The sequence below is a fragment of the Colius striatus genome, chromosome 1 (genome assembly GCF_028858725.1).
Source record: "Colius striatus isolate bColStr4 chromosome 1, bColStr4.1.hap1, whole genome shotgun sequence".
Classification (NCBI taxonomy): Eukaryota; Metazoa; Chordata; class Aves; order Coliiformes; family Coliidae; genus Colius; species Colius striatus.
The window spans coordinates 187,708,043-187,728,637 of record NC_084759.1 but is presented as its reverse complement, the minus strand read 5'-3'; the positions used below and the strand labels follow the sequence as shown (position 1 = coordinate 187,728,637).

The window sequence follows — 20,595 nt, the reverse complement described above, 5'->3', positions numbered from 1 at the left end:
TCTGAATGGAGCTCGCGGGCCGGCTGCCGCGGGCGCTGGGGCGGGGTGAGCGCGCCGCGCGCGGCCGTCGCTGAGGCGCGCTCGGTGCCGCGGTGGGGGCTGCGTCTCCCCGACGGTGCCCACGCCCTCGCCATGGGGCCCGGCCCCTCGTCTCGCCCGGGCCGGGCGCCGCTGGCCGCGGCGCTCTGCGCTGCCGCCCTGCTGGTGCTGCCGCTCGCCCCGGCCGCTGCCGAGCGCCGGCGCCTGGCGTGTTCCACCTGCCGCGGCATCGTGGACAGGTTCAACCAGGTGGGCGGCGGGGTTGAGAGGCCGCGCGGAGCCCGGCGGCGGGCGGCTGCGCTGGTGGGTGTGGGGCGGGCGAGGGTTCTGCGGCGAGGGGCGGCCTGGGATGCGGTGGTAGTGGCGCAGGCCTCTGCCGGTCTCCTGGCAGGTCAGCGGGTGCGGGGGGGCACTGGGTCCGCCGGAGTGCTGGCGGCAGCGCCTGGGGCGATGCGGGGCTGCCGCCCTGGGGCTGCCAGGCTCCCAGCCCAGCAGCTTCTGTAGCCCCCCCGGCCACAGTCTGGGAGGGCTTCTATCGGGTGGTTCGCTGCAGACAGCGGCTAGTCAGGCGGATGGACAGCACCGCTTCGCTCTCGGCCTCTGTAACAGGTGTAGTGCCGAGGGCCGTACTTTGGTGTTTTAATGCTGGACGTGCTCGGCGGCATGGGAGGTGCTGGTGGAAAGCATCACCTGAAATTCTCTGTCTTTTGCCACTGTGACAGTCCTGTGTTGCAACACAGTAAATTCAGTCTTGACAGCAAGGGGCTGTATGTGTAGGCACTGTTGTAGGCTTGGTATAGCACTTCAACAGTGGAGACTTTTTTCAGGGTGTCAATTGATAGGCATCAGCTGTGACTCGAAGTTTTTTGCTCATTGTGGAGATGTACCTCATTTTATAGCTATGCATTTAAGTTGCAACGTGGTGAAGGCTGGATTAAGTACTATCAAAACTGAATGAAGTAGAGGTCCTGTTCAGCAGATTAATAAATTTCTGAGAAAGGAGATGGGCATAAGGTTTCATACATGTATGTTTTTGACATAAATGGAGACTGTAACAAAGCCCTGTTTATGTGATATTATGCTATAACATATGCTTTCTAATGTTTCATATTGCCACTGGCTGTTCCTTTTGCTTACCTATTTGATTAACAGCTTCAGGGCCTTACTGAAGTTTCTTCATGGCACTTTTCGTAATTTCCATATAAGCATTTACTCTTACCCTTAATTTTTGTTAGAAATCAAACCTATGTAACTTATATTCTTTTGGTAATTTTCATATGTAGGGATTAGCAGATACTGCGAAAAAGAACTTTGGTGGCGGAAACACTGCTTGGGAAGAGAAGACACTATCAAAGTATGAGTCCAGGTAAACTGTCTCAGTACTTGTTTTTCGACTGCATTTCATATCCACTGTGTGTGACTTCACCATACTAGAGTTTGTCTGAAACTTAACTTCAGCTAAAGTTTTGTGTGTCCAAGCCCTAAGTTCTTATTGATCAAAGATTACAGTAAAGACTGAACCCCCTTTATTAATGCTTTTATTTCTCTTGTTTCTGGAAACAACAAAAGTTCATTCTGTCATTGGTCATGGTAGTTTTTTTCACTTTGCCTGTTAATGTCCTAAAATAATGATCTTAAATAATGGTGAATAGTTAATTGATAGTCATAAAAGATTTGGAACATGGTAATACTTGCTTTGGAATTAAAGCAGTATCTCCTCCCTAGAGTCATCACTATTTCAGTGCTAAATGTAGGACAAAATTTAACTTATTGTTAAACTTAGGAGGAAATTACTGCACTCAAAAAGTTGCTGGGAAGCTAAAAAATCTATGAAACCTGTGATCCACAGACATAATAAATACAAGCAAGCCAACATGACTCTTGTGGTCTTTCTAAGTTTTTTTTAGTCAAAGTAATGTTCATTAGTTCTTTATTCTTATATTTGCTTTGTTTTGGAACTAACTCAGAACACACAGTAAACTAATAAAGTATTCTGGTCTGCAGTCTAGCTTCTCTGTCGTGTCTTGAGTGGTATCAAATAAACTTGTGACTTTTTCCCTTCTTATAGCGAAATTCGTCTTGTAGAGATCATAGAGAAACTGTGCGACAGTAGTAACTTTGAATGTAACAACATGGTAGAAGAGCATGAAGAACATATAGAGAAATGGTGGTTCAAACTGTAAGTATCACGGTTTTTGGTGGAGATCTTTATATGAATAAGTTATCTAAGAGAATGAACTACAAAATCTTGTGCCTGAGTAATGGCATTGTGGGTAATTCTTCATTATACCTCCAGAGTTGCCATTGGTACTGACTTTTACTTGTGTTTTATTTTCAATTCTGGATGTGTTGCACCAAAACATCCACTCTGGCTTTCCGTATGCTGTCTACTTAATTACCAGTGGGGTGTTGAGACAAACTAACATTGGAATACTTTGAGGTTTATTTCCTTTTCTGTTTCCCTTTGTCTTAAAACATTATTTTCTTCTGACAATCAGGAAAATAGTTGATACTAATAAATGTAGAAATTGGATCTCTTGAGCATTGTAATGTAGGAGTTGACTTCTCTATCTACCTTTTAAGCTAGCCTATGATTACTGTTACAATGAAGCTTGTCATGTACCATTATAAAATATAGTTAGTGCAAGGATGGCATTGTAGCGTTTAAATACTTCAGGATACTTTTAAAAGTCACGTTTCTTTTAGACAAATTTTTATTACTTTAGACTATCAGCGCTCCCAATCAGCGAGAATTCAGTAGAATGAACTGCTATTATAACATTTCATAGCAATATAAGGGTTTTTGATAACCCACCTAACTGCTTTGTTGCTTTATCCTTTTATGTAAGTGTACGGGAATGTGTATCAGTAACATGCCAATTGAAGGGAGCAGCATAGCATAGGGTAGAATATTTCAGTTGGAAGGGACCTACAGGGGTCACCTAGTCCCAACTACCCGATCAAATCCAGGCTGATCAAAAGTTAAAGCATATTGTTAAGGGCATTGTTCAAATGCCTCTTAAACACTGACAGGCTTGGATCATCAACCACCTCTCTAGGAAGCCCATTCCAGTGTTTGACCACTGTCTTGGTAAATAAATGCTTTCTAATGTCCAGTCTAAACCTCCCCTTGAGTGGCTTTGAACCATTCCCATGTGTCCTATCACTGAATCCCCAGGAGAAGAGATTAGCACTTCCCTCTCCACTTCTCCTCAGGAAGCTGTAGAGCACAATGAGGTCACTCCTCAGCCGCCTTTTCTCCAAACTAGATAAAGGCCAATTCTTTAGTCCCTCCTCATAGGACATGCTTTCCAGAAAGGTGAGCTATGCAACCCAACGTCTTAAATTTGTCTTGAATATTTAGAGCAGAAAGAAACGTGTCTTAAACTACAGAATCTGTCAAGGTAGACTTCCTAAAATAAACATAACCATTAATAAAATACGTGATTTTTTTTTTAAAGCTTCTGTATTTAATAGACCTGTTGAGTGCCAGTGATTAACTTTGCATTCTGTCCTTTAACCTGCAATAACTAAATGTCATTCAGTTTCTATGGTAGTTTCCAAAGACTGTTTATTTACAGATATCTTAGATCTTTTTTCCCAAGATTTTACATTGCGTGTGGTACTCAGTAAATTTATTTTTCAGGGCCTGAGCCTTGGACTCAATATGGTCAGTTGTAATAGTTAGAAAGAGAAGCTGCGCATGCCTTAGAAGTTGCTGAAGACTTCTGTCAAGCTACAGAATATCTGAACCTTTCCTTTACTAAAGCTTTTGAGACTTTATCAGTGTGACACTGAGATCTCTGAATTGTCATTTGGAACAGTAGTAGTTCCTATGCTTGCTTGAAAAATAACATCTAGTGATTTCATTGTTAATTGGGAGGTTATGCTAGTGCTAGAGTAACACATAACTGACTTAATATTATCTTGCAAGGATTTTTTTAATACTTGATTCATGCTAAAAAGAGGAGAAATTTTAGTGGTCACCCCGTCATCTCATTGATTTTCTTCTACGTAGTTGAGATAAAGGCACAGCAGTTTTCTTTAAGAGGAAGACATAAATAAGGCTGTCTAAGCTATGTGTATAAACCTTTCTTAAAAATAATATGCTTTAAAAAAGGTTTCTGTATGTGTCAAGATGAGTTGATTTTTATTAGTTGCTCTTATTTCACACCTTAAATATAATGTGTAAATGAATCTCCAGTTGGAGGATTTCTACTTGAGATAAGACTGTCATCATAAACAGGTTTCTAATCTCTCATGTGCAGTCATTTACTGTGTTGGCCAGGTTTAGGTGTGCAACTTCACTTTTAAAAAAATCTTCATTCTTTTTATTGATAAATGCCTGTGTTTCATATATAGAAAGAAGAAGTATCCTGATTTATTTAAGTGGTTTTGCATAGAGACAATAGAAGTTTGCTGCCCTGCTGGAACTTATGGACCAGACTGCCTTGGTAATTTTTCTTTTGAAAAATACAAATTCATTCTTCTTACCTGTTAATTCCAATCTTTCCTAACATGAACAAATACGTGAAGCATGATACGAAGCGTGAGCCACCAGCTGCTGTGTATAATATACCTTGCTGCTGACTGATAAGTAGCTCCCTTGTAACCATTCCTCCTGAAGAAAAGTCTTTTGGGCATGAATAAATGTACAAAGCTATCAAGGGTACTTAGATGTGCAAAATCTTATCTGATCTGATGCCCACATCCATAGCTGACCAATGCTTAAAGTCTGTATGTGACATTGAGTCTGTTGTTTGGGTGGCCTTTCAGAAGCTATGTAGACAACAGACCTTGACCAGTATTAAGAATCAAATGGCCAAAGCTCTGCTGGACATTAAATCTTGAGTTGTTAAATTTCTTCATTTAAAGAGGCAATGGGAGAAATTGGATAGAAGTAGGTGGAAGACGATGGGATGTTGTGAAAGTGGTAAAGAGAGATATTTTGGCCTCTGAAGTTTGTATAAATTATAATTCTCTAAAATCTTACACCTTGTTTTGTATTCCTCTTATACTTGACTATATTACTGAGCATTCCTTGTTGCAAGCCTTTTGGTTGCTCTCAAGGTGAAACAAAGATTTTGAAAATTACATCTTAGTTTATTGTAGTGATTTGGTGATTTTGGGAGGTGGGTAGAGGGGTTTTTTTTGTTGTTGTATTTTAACTGTCTGTGAAGAGGGAGGGACGTCAAGTGCTTGTAGCTCAAAAGAGGAAGTTATTTCCTTTAATATCTGATTTTAAAGTATTTTGGGTCCTTTTTAGCTTGTCACGGTGGATCAGAAAGACCTTGCCATGGAAATGGCCACTGTGATGGGGATGGTACCCGAGGTGGAGATGGCTCATGTAGCTGTAACAAGGAGTATACAGGAGATTTTTGTTTGGACTGTTCCAGTGGTTACTTCAGTACCATGAGAAATGAAACTCATTCTGTTTGTACAGGTAACAAAGTTTCTGACATATACTTAGATCTTTATCTTCTTCCTGCATTTTTTTGTAAACAAAACTAGGAACAATTTAAACTTTAACCATAAATAATATGTCAGTCAGTTTGGAATTTGAAGGTTTTGTTATGTCATCCTTCCAGACTGCCCTTGATTTTTTTTTTTTTCCTAATATTTTTTTTTTCTGCTTTAAATTAAGAAACAGAATTCATCTATGTCATAAGGGAGGAGGGAAGGAAGAAAAAGCTTTGCCTCCGCTCCCCCAAGTACTGTATGAGTATCTTGAGCTGAAATTGTTGACAAGTGGGCTACTTTGGAAACTAGATTTTCATTGTGTTCCAGATAATCTGGGCATGGAAACAGATGATCTGTACTGTACACTACATAGATTCCAGTTAAGTATGTCTAAGCTTAATTTTGAAACCAGGTCAGAACTTAGGAATAAACTTTTTCAATTGAATGGATTTTCATCTGTTTTTACATCTTGAATGAGATTCTTCAGTAACTAAATCCTGACCATGGGATCTAATAAGATTGTTTTTTATATGATCTATGTTGGTTTCTTATCTGACTGCAGTAGTTCTTCTGTATGATTTGTTTTATATGACAATACAGAACATTAATATGTTACATATGCATGTAATGTATTAAAAATATATATAATATGCACATACAACTGTATTCTAATATATTTCTTTGAAGTTCTTCAGACTACTGTCATTTTACGTGTTGCCCTCTTAGCTAGTTGCAAATGAAGTAGTCTAAGGATTCATTAGGCAGGAGTGCTGCGTGTGCTGTTTAGACTGCTGTCCCAAACCTGAGGAGCTGAGCAAAGCTTACCTTTTTGATCTCATCTTCCCAAATATTTTGGAAGTTGAACCTGACACTTGTAGTCATTAGAATTTCATCGTACTATTTTAAAAGGTGCAGATGACTGTGATTGCCAGGCCCAGCTTCCCAGGTTTTTGGGGTATCATTCTGTACATTTTTTTTGTAGTTTGTTTTCTTGTTTGGTTTGTTTGCAGAATAAAGCTACATTTTTATCTATCTCCACAAAGTCAAGATTTAATCTGGCAAATGGGAGGGTCAAGCTACTAAAATATGATAGCTTCCAGTGATTCCTAAATAAGGTTTTTATCAAATGAAGCTCAGACTGTAGTTTTCTCTTACCTCAGCCTGCCACACTGCCTGTAAAACTTGTTCTGGTCCAAGTAACAAGGACTGCAAAGACTGTAAAGAAGGCTGGATTAAAAATGAAGAAGCAGCTTGTGTAGGTGAGTAATGCTTAGTAGATTTCAAACAGGTTTTGTAGCCATGTTGAGTAGTGAAACATCACATGGACTTCTATTATATTTTATGGAAGTATTCCATCAGATGTCTACAGTTTGTAGTCTCATCTCTTCCTAACTTGTTTCACGTTGCAGGGAAGCAGCGTTTCCTCTCCACCAAGCTGCAGGGTGATTATAGTTGTCTTTATCAAACTGTTTGCTCCTTAGCTTTTTAATTTAGTGGAATACAGATAGCAGCAAGTGTTCATTTCAAGACGTATATTTTCTGTTTATTTGAATGCTAAACAATATCCTACTCTTGATTAAAATTATTTTGTCAACTACTGGAAGATTTCTATTAGCTTGTATCCATATTTTGTAGCAATTGCACAATTGTCTTTACATTACTGTATGTTTATAAATGCTGAACCCTAATAGAGTTAAAACCTTTCACTAAAATCAGACATACTAGCTTTCGTTATTATTTGAGAGATGTCAAGCCCTGTGCTTCCATTAATTTCTGTTTCTAGGTTAGCATCTCTTTTGGTTTATGAGGAGATACATATGAAATGCTTAATGGAAAAACCCAAATACTAAAGATAGTGCTGATGCAGGAATGCACAAGATGGAGAGTAACATATTCTGCTTAACTAGTTGAATTTTACCAATTAAAGATGCCTAGAATATTTCTAGAAACGGTATCCTAAAAATGATGTGGACACTGCTGCTTTTTAGAAGTGCTAAGGAGAATTGGGATTTGAATTATAGCTCCTGTGGTACCTGCTTAGGCAACTGTTGAACGCTCCAGGAGCATTTTTAAGATGTTCCAGTATTGTTTTCTGTACAAATGGGTTTTTTTTTTTTTCCAAAGAATCATTGCAATTGGTAAAATATAAACTGAGTGAGGAATGATGTCTGCAGCAAAAGGATGAGATAGACAGTAAGGGGGCTGAAATAGAAATGGCAGACAGAGAAAGGCTAAGTTGTGAGTATCACTGTACCTGTTCCTTGAAATCACAAGACTGGTATGTTTTAATGTCCGAGGTAGAACTAGTTTTTAGCTTGACAGGTCCTAAACATAACTTGGCTTTATCCAGTTTGCTTTATGTAGACAACTAAGCAGATTATGTCTGTGTATTTGCATAACTTTTTTAACACTTTAAAAAGTTCTAAAGCTTGGTAATATATGAGTAGAGGAGTATTCAGAATAATCATCTGTCTTGCTTATTTGTCATGCTATTTGCATAAAAAGCATAAATGCATGCAAAACATCGACTTGAAAATTACAAGGATGGCAGGTATTCTGGAAGTTTTATTTAATTTTAGCATTTGAATTTCTGATAGTTTTGTTGCTGTCATCACAAAACATCTTCTGAGGATCAGTTTTGGTTTATTAATGTAAGTTTAAGCTGAACGAAACAGTATATGTTACCATGTTACTTTGTCTAACATGTTGTTTGTTTGATCCTGAGGTCATTGTAAAATTACTCTCAATGCATTTGGATTCTAAGTTTATAGCTTCTGTGGGCCAGTTCTTACAGAATCTCAAGTATTAATCTGAGTAATCATGACTACTGGTTTAGGTAACTTGTCACATCTTGTCTTTCAGATGTAGATGAGTGTGCTGCTTCTCCTTGCAAAGATCACCAGTATTGTTTGAACACAGATGGATCTTTCTCATGCAAAGGTTTCTTTTTAATCTGCTATTTTACTTTATTGTCTAGAATCCTAATGAAATGCTAGGCAGAGCATGATACCAGGCATTTAGTACAACAAGGTCCAGTCCTGACAGCACATGTGGAGCATGAGGCTTTAGACATGTTGTACAAGGAAAGCAAGAGATTTCTGGTTACTTCACTCTTGTGATAACTCATCTCCAGCATAAGGACATGGACTTGCTTGAGTTGATCCAGAGGAGGGCCACAAAAATAATTGAGGACTGGAGCATCTCTGTCTGTGAGGACAGACTGAGAGAGCTGGGGTCATTCAGCCTGGAGAAGAGAAGGTTCTGGGGGAACCTTAGAGCAGCCCTCCAGTGCTTAAAAGGAGGCTACAGGAGTAATGGAGAAGGACTCTTTACAAGGGCATGTAAAGTGATAGGATGAGGGATAATGGTTTAAAATTGAGAGTAGATTTAGGTTAGGTATAAGAAAGAACTTCATTGTGAGGGTGGTAAGGCACTGGAACAAGTTGCCCAGAGAAGTTGTGACTGCCCTATCCTGAAAGTGTTCAAGGTCAGGTTGGCTGAGGGGTCTTTGAGCAACCTAATGTAGTAGAAGCGTGGATTTCCAAGGTGGGCTTGGAGTAGTTGATCATCAAAGATCTTCCAACATAAACCGTTCTATGATTCCTTATGTGGGTAATCTGAATTTAAGAGTGGTATTTAAACCTCAGATATATGATTTTTTTTTAATGCTTATTATTTATGCTTATTTTTAGCATGTGATGCCAGCTGCATAGGTTGCACAGGGGAAGGTTCTGACAAGTGTAAAACCTGTGCATCTGGGTACATGAAGGAAGATGAAAAGTGTACAGGTTAGTGGATTTAGCTGTAGAAGAGTGGTAGAAGACTGGTAGAAGACCAGTTAACTCACTCTGGGTTAGCCACACTGAGGAGCTGTAAAGTATGTTTGCATCTTTCTGCTTCAGTTCTCAAGCCTACTAAAATGAACCCAGTTATTCTGGTATTAGCAGCAAAGGTGTTGGTGTGATTGAGCTAATATGCGTGACAAAGCTTAAAGGTGAAACACTGCTAACAAAAGGAACAAAATATTTATAGCAGGTTCGGGAAACATACAGGAGTCTTCTGTCAGTTATCTCCCACTTCTAATGAAGGGTACATCTGTATTCATTTTGTAACAGAAAGGCAGGAGTGCAATGTGGATTCTCTTGTCTTTCAGTTCACTCATTAATATCCAAGTTCAAATGATATTAATTGATAGTGAATTACAACGTGAAATGATAGTAGAGTGAAATTAGAGTTTTTCTGTGGGGAAGAGCAGAAGATACATTTGCTACCTATGATGATGTAATATTTACAGGCTCCTTTTAGTTCTGCTTTGGCATCAGTAGAAAATGACTCTGGGGAAATCTTCAGTAGGTTAAGACAAGTGCCATCACTTAATTTATTTCCCCACATATGGGCCTGCAAAACAGAAAAGTCGGTACCATCTGAATAAATTTGAAAAGCAGTCTAAAGCGTGAAGAACCTTAACAGATTGTTTTAACAAATGTTAAATCTGTTGCAGTAGCATTTTGGTCCTCAGTGTTTTCTATATGTGAATGAAATTGTGTTATATGACTGAGACTTGTGACAAAATAATAGCAGTGGACTCTTTGTTTTCTCTATCCTATCTCTAGATATAGATGAATGTAACCTTCCCGAAAAGGTCTGTGTGCAAGAGAATCAAGACTGTGTTAATACTTCAGGTGGTTACAAGTGTGTATGTTCAGAAGGATTTGAAGATAAGGATGGAACATGTGTTCAAGTTGTAAAAACAGGCAAGTGGTTTTTCAGTCACATGTTCAAAAAAAAATGATATATTGACAACTTGGTGGTGTATTTCTGTCTAAGAGTCTAGTTGCTTTTAAACTCTTCTGTACAATTTCTCATCTTTCTACAACTGTGATCTGTGTGATCAGGAAGTTTGTGGTATAGGCCACATTCTGGCATGCATGCTTTCTTGCTTAAAGGCAGTTGATTTTTTTAAAGATCTTTTTCCTGTGATGATTTTGTTTTTCCTTAACTCAAGGTTTTGTTTGTAAATCACTTAAATGTGTGGCTTCATTACGTAAAGTGAAGTAGCAAATTACTGCTCATAAAAAGGAGGTCTTCTTCCTCCATAGCGTTTTTCCTTTGCTATTAATTATAATGACCTGAAGATTTGTGTGATGACATTCAAGCTGCTTCAACTCACTGTAATCCATCAAAAAGAATTCTGCTTGATTTTCTGCGATCAGCAAGCTGAATTTGTTTTGTAATCGTAGAAGTGCCAGAGTTGGTGTGAAGGTGAATATGAAGAAAATATTCATCTTTAAGTCAAGCTAAACAGTTCCCTTCTACTGAAACTATACCTGCAGTCAAGAAATTCAAATGTATTTTGCTCTAGGATGTGTGGCATGTTATGGACAGAATTACAGAATCGTAGAATGGTAGGGGTTGGAAGGGACCTCTAGACATCATCCAGTCCAACCCCCTGCTAAAGCAGGTTCACCTAGATCAGGTCACACAGGGACATATCCAGGTGGGTTTTGAAAACCTCCAGAGAAGGAGACTCCATAACCTCTCCAGGCAGCCTGTGCCAGGGCTTCCTCACCCTCACAGGAAAGAAGTTTCTCCTCATGTTCAAGTGGAACTTCCTGTGTTCCGGCTTGTTACCCTTTGTCCTATTAGTGGGCACTACAGAAAAAAGACTTTTCCCCACCCTCTCGACACCTTCCCTTTAGTTCTCTATAAATGATGATAAGTTCCCCTCTCAGTCTTGTCCAGGCTATACAGCCCCAGGTCTCGCAGACTTTCCTCGTAAGACGACTCATCTTCTTGCTGTCCCTCAACTGGACTGTCTCTAGAAGTTCCCTGTCTGTCTTGACCTGGGGAGTCCAGCACTGGATGCAGTATTATACTGATTAGTGTTTCATTAGCCCGTTTAGGCTTTTTGTATTATTCCAAAGTGAAAGACAGTTATTTTACAGTAAAACTTATGGGAGAATAGATGACAGTCAATTTCACACCTTTTATTTTCTTTCTGTTTGACTTGTTTGAGGAGTTGTTTTGTCCCTCCCTGCCCTCCACCCCAAGATTGCTTTTTCATCTTGTAATAATAACTTACAAAGTTGCATATTGTATTGTTACTCAGGGTCATTCAGTTCAGATCTTACACTCTCAGTCACTGAGTCCCTTAAAATCAGTTAGTTGGGTATGGTGCAAGTAGCTTTTCTATGGTCCTTTATTGCTTCTCTGGTATGGATAAATATGTTGGTTTGGGGTTTCTCTTTGAAAAGACTCTTAAAGTAAAAAAAATGGTGTAATCAATACATTTTTATCCTAATTATGGTATTTAATTTCACAGGAGAGGACACAGACAATGAAGCAACTGAGCCTTCACCTGTTGGACATGATGATTTATGATCTGGATTCAGAACCAAAAGAGACATTCCTATCTAAACTTTTAAATTGTTGGACTAAGCCCCTCTGCTAGCTGACATACTGTGGTATTAAATATGCAGGTTGCCATTAAGACTTTTTAACAATGGTGATAAACTGCTGTTTAAGCTGCATTTCTTTATTCTCAAATGACACTTTTTATATCATTCTTCAAGAACAACACTTTAGATGGGTTAGTATGAAATTGTAATTGACATGACATTGTACCCAGCAATTGTAAACAATTTGCAGGTTTCTTGTTCTAGTGCCTACTGAAAACTGTCATGGTTTGGAAGGACTTAGTTACACTTCATAAAATAAGAAAAATTTGGACTGAGGTTTGGTGTTTCTCGACATCAGAATTATTTCTGTAACTGAAATACAGCTTTTAGAAATTGTCAAAGGGATTCTCTTGCTGACAGGGAAGCACTGTTCCCTTAAACAAAATAGAATGCCTAATATTGCATTCAATAAAAGTCTATTTTGTTGGAATGTGCCTTAAAAATTTTTAAGATGTTAATACCTTGCTGTGTTGTCATGTCTATTTTTCATTTAGGCAGTGGAGGATGGGGCAGGGGGGAAGGAAAAGAACCAAACCAAACAAAACCTCAGAACCTTGTGAGCATTCTGTTTTAGTTCAGCACCCAATTCCAGCACTTGGTTGTCCTGGAATATATATGGGGGGGAAAAAAAAAAAAGAAAAAAAACTACCACCCCCCCCCCCCCCACCCCCCATACACACACACTTTCCTCTAGAGGAAGAATTATTTCAAACAATTTTCCAAAGGTCGGTATACAAGTATTTCTTCCAAGTGTGAAGTAGTTTACAGAGTGATGAAAAGTCAGTTTGGCTAATGCCTACATTTAGTGACTTGGTTGTTGGAAGTACTCTCTAGACTTGATGAATGTATGATTTTACTACAGTCTTACTGTAGCATGTAATAGCTTCCTTTCTTTCATAGCAAGCATACTACAATCAGCTTATCTTCTTGTCTCTTGCACCATTTCAGAAGAAAGGCTGCTTAGCATAGCATAGCGTAGACAGAACTTCCTATGCATTGTCCCTGAGCTTAAAGGCAAGTATAAGAGCTGAAATTGGTATATTCTGCGGGACTAACACAGCTGTAAATAAGGTAAGGACCATCCAGGTGCAGTACTTAAAGCTCAGATGGAAGGGAGTAAATTTGGAATATATTGTGGCAGTGGATATAGGGAGCATAAGGTGGTCCAACTAAAAAGAGCATAGTTTAGGCTTGGCTATGAGGAAGCTATAAACAGTACCCCGAGGTAAGTAAGAATAAAAAGGGTATGAATAGGATTGACCTGTTGAGCAGTGATGGCCAAACACTTTTTCTGTGTACTTCTGAAGACTTCTTTGTTCAGACTAAGCCACAGTTGAATTTCTGAACAGTGTGTGTAGGATTTGTGTGTGCAATAGATACATAGGAATATTGTACAAAGAGGGATCCTTTGGATTCACATGTTAAAAGCTGTTTAAGTTGGTCTTGTGTGCTGTAGTTTCAATATCCAAGGGTACTAAAGTATCTGTGACGGGTTTTTTTGAAGTTCTATTCTTTTAGCTATTATATCTAGATGCTTCTTAATTTGCCAGTCTGAGAATGAAAACTTTGGTGCTTTCTCAGATGTAATTGTCAGAAAAGGGCCCACAGGCCACATATCTTTCAAATTGTAGGATGAGTTTTGTGCTTAATTAAAAGGAGGAAAAAGTAGGCAGTTTGTGGAGCACAAGGAGTACAACTCCAAGACCTTTAGAGGGTTTTAATACAGGTGTAGCCAGTGATGGTAACATTAGGCCTAAGGATCTTACAGGAGTGTAGCTTTTCTTTGGTACTCAGTCATTGACACTTAGCTTCCAGGTGCTCCAGATGATGATTTGAATGCTCCTTGTTAGCAGTAACATGAAATACCTGTTCTGTTTAGAAACTGCTGTGAACTCATACTCAATGGAATTCTCTCTCCAGTACATACTTTTATATTAATGTTTCAAATCTGAAATAATGCATCCTCATATGAAGAAGAACTTGCTGTTCTAAGGTTCTTTTCAAGTTATTGGGGACTTGGAGGTGGGGATATCTGGTGAGGTTCCTAACAACAATGTGGAAGCACTTGCTTTCCATTTCCTCCCCCACCAATCTCAGGATAGAAAGCCCTAACTGATTTGGTCCTAGTGAAGCTCAACTCTGAGGTGAGGTAACAGAAATAAAAAAAAATCCAATAATTTGGGGGTTTTTTTGTTATGAGAGGAGAAACTCTTCCTAGCCTGGCCTGCAAAAGTAATGAGAGTAGTCAGATCTGACCAAACTGTTGTTCAGTTTTGGAAAATAAGTGTTTTCAGTTTTGCATTGCCATAGTAGAACCATCAGAGTGTTATTCCCTAGGAAACATATGAACATGATACCTGGGTATTAGGAGTCACTAGTGTCTTTTTTTCCTCAGTCCTCCCATACCCCTATGCTCTAATTATTAGCACTTGTTGCTCTGCATTGTTACTGTGGACAAACCTCATAAGTCAGATGTCCAGAAAGGTGTATTCAAGTACTTTTAAGCTTTCTTTAAAGGGATATTGACCAAGTTATGTACTTGATGATAACACTATGCTACTATCTCATGTTCTCTCGATGTTGAGTTTCTAAAGAGTTCTCTTGTTTTATTATGCATCCTCATTTTACTGCTTCAGTCTGTTACTGCTGTGCTGTTTTAGAGGTTGGAACAAAAATTATTTTAAGTGAATTTATTCTTCTTCTTTCCCTTTCCCTCTGTCTTGAACACAGTGGGGGATCAGACTCAATTGTCTTGGGTTTTGCCCTTCATAATCAGAATGAAGGGAGTGGAGGAGCAGGATTTAACCTGATAAGGAGAAACTGTCAATGAAGGTCAAGTACTTGGTGTTAACTACACCAATCCAGGGTATGAGTGCTTTCTAATGAATGTTAGTAGCTTTGTGCTAAAATCCACAAGTCCTTCACATGTTTGTTTGGGTTTGTTTTTTTTTTTTTATTACACGGTAAAGAGCTCTGGTTATGCAGTAAAAGACTTTGTACTTAAGGTTGCCTGGAGTTACAAGCCTTATGTCAAACTACGTGAATGTGTTGGTGAATACTTCAGGATTGATCTGAGATACCTAAACCCAAGATTTGGGCTTCAGTGAAGTGTTGGTTAGGTATTTGTGTCGTAAATACCAAGGTCTAGATTCACACCTATTATTTTGTAAACTTCATACTCTATGTTATCCAAACTAAAAATGTCATCCATTTTGTTAATTTTGCTACTTCTTTGGGGTTTCTTAAGACTAAGTGCTTTTTGCAGTGGGAAATAGTCTATTCAAGTACCATCTAGGCACTTTAAAGGTTCTCTAGTGTGTTAACAGCTAAACTCCACAAAAGGTCCAGGAACACTTTCTAGAAAAAGGCAAACCTGCAGACCTCCATGAATGATAGAACTGTTATGACTGGAAAAGACCTTTAAGATTATTGAGTCTATCCACTAACCTCACAGGGCCAGGCCCATCACTAAACTAAACCATGTCCCTCAGCACCTCATCTATGTGTCTTTTGTATATCTCTAAGGCTGGTGACTCCACCACCTCCCTGGGCAGCCCATTCCAATGCTTAATAATCCTCTTGGTGAAAAAGTTCTTCCTAATGTCCAGTCTAAACCTCCTCTGGTGCAACTTGAGCCCATTTCCTCATGTCCTGTGATTCATTACTGGAGAGACAAGATCAACCCCCACCTCACCACAACTCTCCTTCAGGTAGTTGCAGAGTGATGATGTCTCCTCTCAGCCTCCTCTTCTCCAGGCTAAACATCCTCAGCTCCCTCAGCCATTCCTCATCAGACTTGTTCTCTAGGCCCTTCACCATCTTTGTTGCCCATCTCTGGACACACTTCAGCACTTCAATGTGCCTCTTGTAGCAATGGGCCCAGAACTGAACACAGTATGTGAGATGCAGTCTCACCAGGGCCAAGTACAGGGAAATAATCACCAAATTGGTCCTGCTGGCCACACTGTTTCTGATACAAGCCAAGGATACCATGGCCCTGGCCACGTGGGTGCACTGCTGACTCATGTTCAGCAGGCTGTCAGTTAACACCCCCAGGTCCTTTTCTGCTGAATAGCAGGACCCAATACTTGTCCTTGTTGAACTTCATACAACTGGCCTCAGCCCATCTATCCGGACTGTCTAGGTCCCTCTGAAGAGCCTTCCTGCTCTCAAGCAGGTCTAGGCACCCACCCAGCTTGGTGTCTTTGGCAAATTTACTGAGGGTACACTTGATTTCCTCATCCAGATCATTGATAAAAATGTTAAACATAAATTCCCCAGCACTGAGCCCTGGGGAATACTACTGATGACTGGTCACTAACTGGATTTATCTGGGCCTGGCCATCAGCCAGTTTTTCACCCATGTCAGAGTAGGTCCAAGCCATGGGCAGCCAGTTTCTTCAGGAGTATGCTGTGGAAGACTGTGTGTCAAAGGCTTTACTAAAGTCCAGGAAGACCACATCCACAGCCTTTCTCACATCCACTTCATAAATCCATGTTGGCTGGGCCTGAACCCTTGGTTATCCTCTGTGTGCCTCAGGATGAGCTGTACCATAACCTTCCCTGGCACTGAGGTCAGGCTAACAGGCCTGTACTTCTCAGGATCCTCCTTCCAGCCCCTCTTGAGTGTCACATTTGCCATCTTTCCATTCTCTAGGACCTTCTCGGTGAGCCAGGACTGCTGGTAGATAAGGGAGAATGGCTTGGCAGGCACTTCTACCAGCTCCCTCAGTACCCTTGAGTGAATTGTATCCAGCCTCAGGGACTTGTGTGAGTCAAGATAGAGCAGGAAGTTGCACATCAGTTCCTCTTGCCCTAAGGCAGCTTCAGTCCATCCCCTGTCCCTGTCTTCTAGTTCAGAGGGCCAGGTGCCCAGAGAACAACCGGTTTTACTTTTGAAGACTTGGGCAAAGAAGGCGTTAATTGTCTCAGCCATTTCGTCATCCTTGGTCACTAAGCTTCCCCTTGCATCCATTAAAAGATAAAGGTTCTCTTTAGCCCTCCTTTATATAGCTGGTAATATTATTTAGCTGATATATTTATAGAAACCTTTCTTATTGTCTTTTACAGTAGTGGCCAGCTTAAGTTCTATTTGTGCCTTAGCCCTTCTAATTTTCTCCCTACGTGACCTTACAACGTCCTGTAGTCCTCTTGAGCTGCCTGACCTTTATTCCAAAGATGATAAATTCTTTTTCCTCCTGAGCTCCAGCAAAATCTCCCTGTTCATCCAGGATGGTCTTCTGCCCCACCAGCTCATCTTCTTGCACATGTTTCAATTAAAAATCTAAACAAGGGCCAGGAAAGGTGTCTGAAGTATTCAACATGTATACCAGAAACCCCCTGCAATACGTAAACTTAGGAATCAAAGTACATGCTGAATTGTTTTCATCTGAGCAGTGGGACATAATATTGAATTTATTCTTTGGTGTGAATTCTCAGCATAGTGTGTCTGTTATAGAAGCTGAGTTCTCCGTGAAGTATAATACTATCAATTCATAAATAGGAGAAAAGAAGTCTGTTTTATAGAATAACTTGATGATTCAGGTAATTTAGGAAATCAGAGATCACCTGCAAGCATTCAAATAACTTCTTTCTCAGGACAGATGCCAAAACTCATAGGTTATAAACAAGATCAGGGCACAGGTCACTGTAAAATATACAGGATATATGGTACAAGCACAATGTTATTTTTCCTTTTATGATTGAGAAGGACTGTTCACACATATTTCTAGTATGTATAGGACAGGTACTCTTCAGTCAGGCAGTTGTCATGGTTAGCCTTTGAACTGACATTTCCAAGTTTAAAAAGCGACAAATCACATTTTGAATGTTAATCTCTCATTGTGTACAGCACTATGTGCATATGTTGAGATTATTTTCCCTGCCAAACTGAGCGCACCCTGACCTTCAAATTGCTTCCAGATCATTCTTAATATAGTGCAAGGTTGGGCATGCAAATAATTCCAGCTTGTCTAAATATGTGACTAATTGAAAAGAATGCAGAGGGAAGAAAAAAGCCTTTAACCCTCTCTCCCCTGAGCAGTTCTGGATCATATATACCAATAATATCGTAGAATGGTAAGGATTGGAAGAGACCTTTAGAGATGATCTAGTCCAACCCCCCTGCTAAAGCAGGTCCACCTAGATGAGGTCACACAGGTACTTGCTTAGACTGGTTTTGAAAACCTCTAGCCTGTGCCAGGGCTCCATCACTTGAACAGTAAAATAGTTTTTCCTAATGTTTAAGTGCAAATTTTTGCGTTCCAGCTTTTGTCCATTACCCCTTGTCCTATCATTGCATACAACAGAAAAAAGTGATGCCCCAACCTCTTGACATACACCATTTAGATATTTGTAAATATTAAGGAGATGCCTCCTCAGTCTTCTCTAGACTAAACAGCCCCAGTTCCCAGCAGCCTTTCCTCATAAGGAAGATGCTCCAGTCCCCTGTGCTGGACTCTCTCAAGAAATTCTCTGTCCCTCATGAACTGGGGTGCCCAGAACTGGACACAGGACGCCAGATGAGACCTCATGAGGGCAGAGTAGATGCCATTGGCCGCCTTGGCCACAAGGGCATATTGTTGGCTCATGGTTAGTTTATTATCAACCAGGACTCCCAGGTCTCTCTCTGCAGAGCTGCTCTCCAACAGGTCAACCCCCAGCCTGTACTGGTGCATGGGGTTGTTCCTCCCCAAATGCAGGACTCTGCACTTGTCCTTATTAAACCTCATGAGGTCTCTGCCCAACTCTCAAGCCAGTCGAGATCCCACTGAATGGCAGCACAGCCTTCTGGGGAATCAGCCAGTTCTCCCAGTTTGGTGTCATCAGCGAACTTCCTGAGGGTACACTCTGTCCCCTCATCCAGGTTATTGATGAAGATGTTGAACAAGACTGGCCCCAGAATCGATCCCTGTGGAACTCCACTGGCCACAGGCCTCTAACTTGATTCTGTGCCATTAATCACCACTCTGAGCTTTCTGATAAGGATGTTGTGGGAGACATTGTCAAAAGCCTTACTGAAGTCAAGGTAGATGACATCCACCGCTCTCCCCTTATCTAGCCAGCCGGTTATGCTGTCATTGAAAACTATCATTTTGGTCAAACAGGATTTTCCCTTGGTGAATCCACGTTGACTCTCCTGATAATCATCTTTTCAACATTCAGGACAAGTTGTTCCATCACCCTTCCAGAGATGGAGGTGAGGCTGACCAGCCTGTAGTTTCCTGGGTCGTCCTTCTTGCCCTTTTTGAAGACTGGTGTGACATTGGCCTTTCTCCAGTCCTCAGGCACCTCACCTGTTCTCCATGATTGTTCAAAAATGATGGAGAGTGGCTTAGCAACCACATCATCCAGCTCCCTCAGCACTTTCAGATGCATCCCATCAGGACCCATTGATTTATGAGCATTAAGCTGGCCCAATAAGTGTTTAGGCTCTTCTTCTTCCACCCAGTGCAAGTCCTCTGCTGTCCAGGCCATCCTACTGTCCTTTTTGGTGTGGGCTTCCTGAGGGCTGGCTATGGCCATAAAGACTGAAGCAAAGAAGGCATTCAGTACTTTGGTCTTCTCTGCATCCTCTGTCACCAGGACACCCTCTATGTTTAGCAGTGGGCCTACATTCCCCCAAATCTTCCTTTTTCTTCTGAGGTACCTAAAAAACCCCTTCTGGTTTCCCTTTACTTTCCTGGCCAGGTTTAATTCTAAAACAGCTTTAGCCTTCCTGGTTGCACATCTGCATGCTCTGGCAATGTTCCTCTACTCTTCTAGGAAACCAGGTCCTTTTTCTACCTCTCATAGATGGCTTCTTTCTGCCTGAGTTGTCCCAGCAGATCTTTGCTCATCCATGGAGGCCTCTTGCCTCCTTTTCCTGCGTTTCTGCTTGTGGGGATACACCAATTTTGGGCTTGGAGGAAGTGGCACTTGAAGATCGACCAGCTCTCATGGACATTTCTATCATCTAGGATCCTATTCCCTGAGATCTCTCCAAGCAGGTCTTTAAAGAGACCTATATGTATATATATTTATAGATATATATAAAAAACACAGTTCTCCTTAATGGTCTTAGCTGATCTCCTGATACCTCCCCTTTTCCTTCCCTCTATCTATCGGTCTGCCATGGGTAGTTTTCCAAGATTGTATTTTATCTGTTGTGAAAGGAAACTTTTGAAGTTATTCAAAGCAACTCTGTGCTTTTTTATCTTTCTTGGATTAAAATGGAATTTTCCTCATCTTTCTCAGCAGCTTCACACCACATCTAACTTTCTAGCTTCAGTTCTAACGTTAATCCAAATATAATCTGCAGATAGTGCTCAAATATTTTTGCAAGGGTCTTGGGTTTTTTTCCTCTTAGATTTTAATGTATGCTAATGTACTAGTCTTGCACTAGCATTTTAGATTCTCTTACTTGAAAGTACCTTTGAAATTGTATTAGAACTCTTTTTTTGTAGCGTTTTTGTCTTGATTGTAACCTAAATACAAAAAAGATGTTCAAGTTAATACTTCCTCTTACAAGACTGGAATGTTAAAACTGAATTTCTAGTCTAGCAGTTGTTGTTCGTGGCACACAAAAGCAGTTGAGATAACTGGCATGTCCTTACTACCATGTCTTTGTTGAATGTCTTGGGAGTGAGGAGCAGAGTTG

At 40.4% G+C, this 20,595-nt stretch overlaps 1 protein-coding gene across 2 annotated transcripts; it reads left to right on the top strand.

The window, feature by feature from the left end:
• Nucleotides 1-18: 18 nt before the first annotated feature.
• Nucleotides 19-12,387, top strand: CRELD2 (cysteine rich with EGF like domains 2). 2 transcript variants are annotated; one of them, XM_061988940.1, is made up of 10 exons: nucleotides 44-288; nucleotides 1,323-1,405; nucleotides 2,108-2,218; nucleotides 4,402-4,493; nucleotides 5,306-5,482; nucleotides 6,660-6,758; nucleotides 8,362-8,439; nucleotides 9,192-9,287; nucleotides 10,113-10,253; nucleotides 11,822-12,387. In XM_061988940.1, exons 1-10 carry the CDS (start codon nucleotides 133-135, stop codon nucleotides 11,878-11,880), a joined length of 1,092 nt encoding a protein of 363 aa, XP_061844924.1. In that variant the 5' UTR covers nucleotides 44-132; the 3' UTR covers nucleotides 11,881-12,387. The 2 variants fall into 2 exon arrangements, with proteins under 2 accessions (XP_061844931.1, XP_061844924.1); XM_061988947.1 differs by lacking the exon at nucleotides 9,192-9,287 and having other exon boundaries at nucleotides 19-288.
• Nucleotides 12,388-20,595: the final 8,208 nt, after the last annotated feature.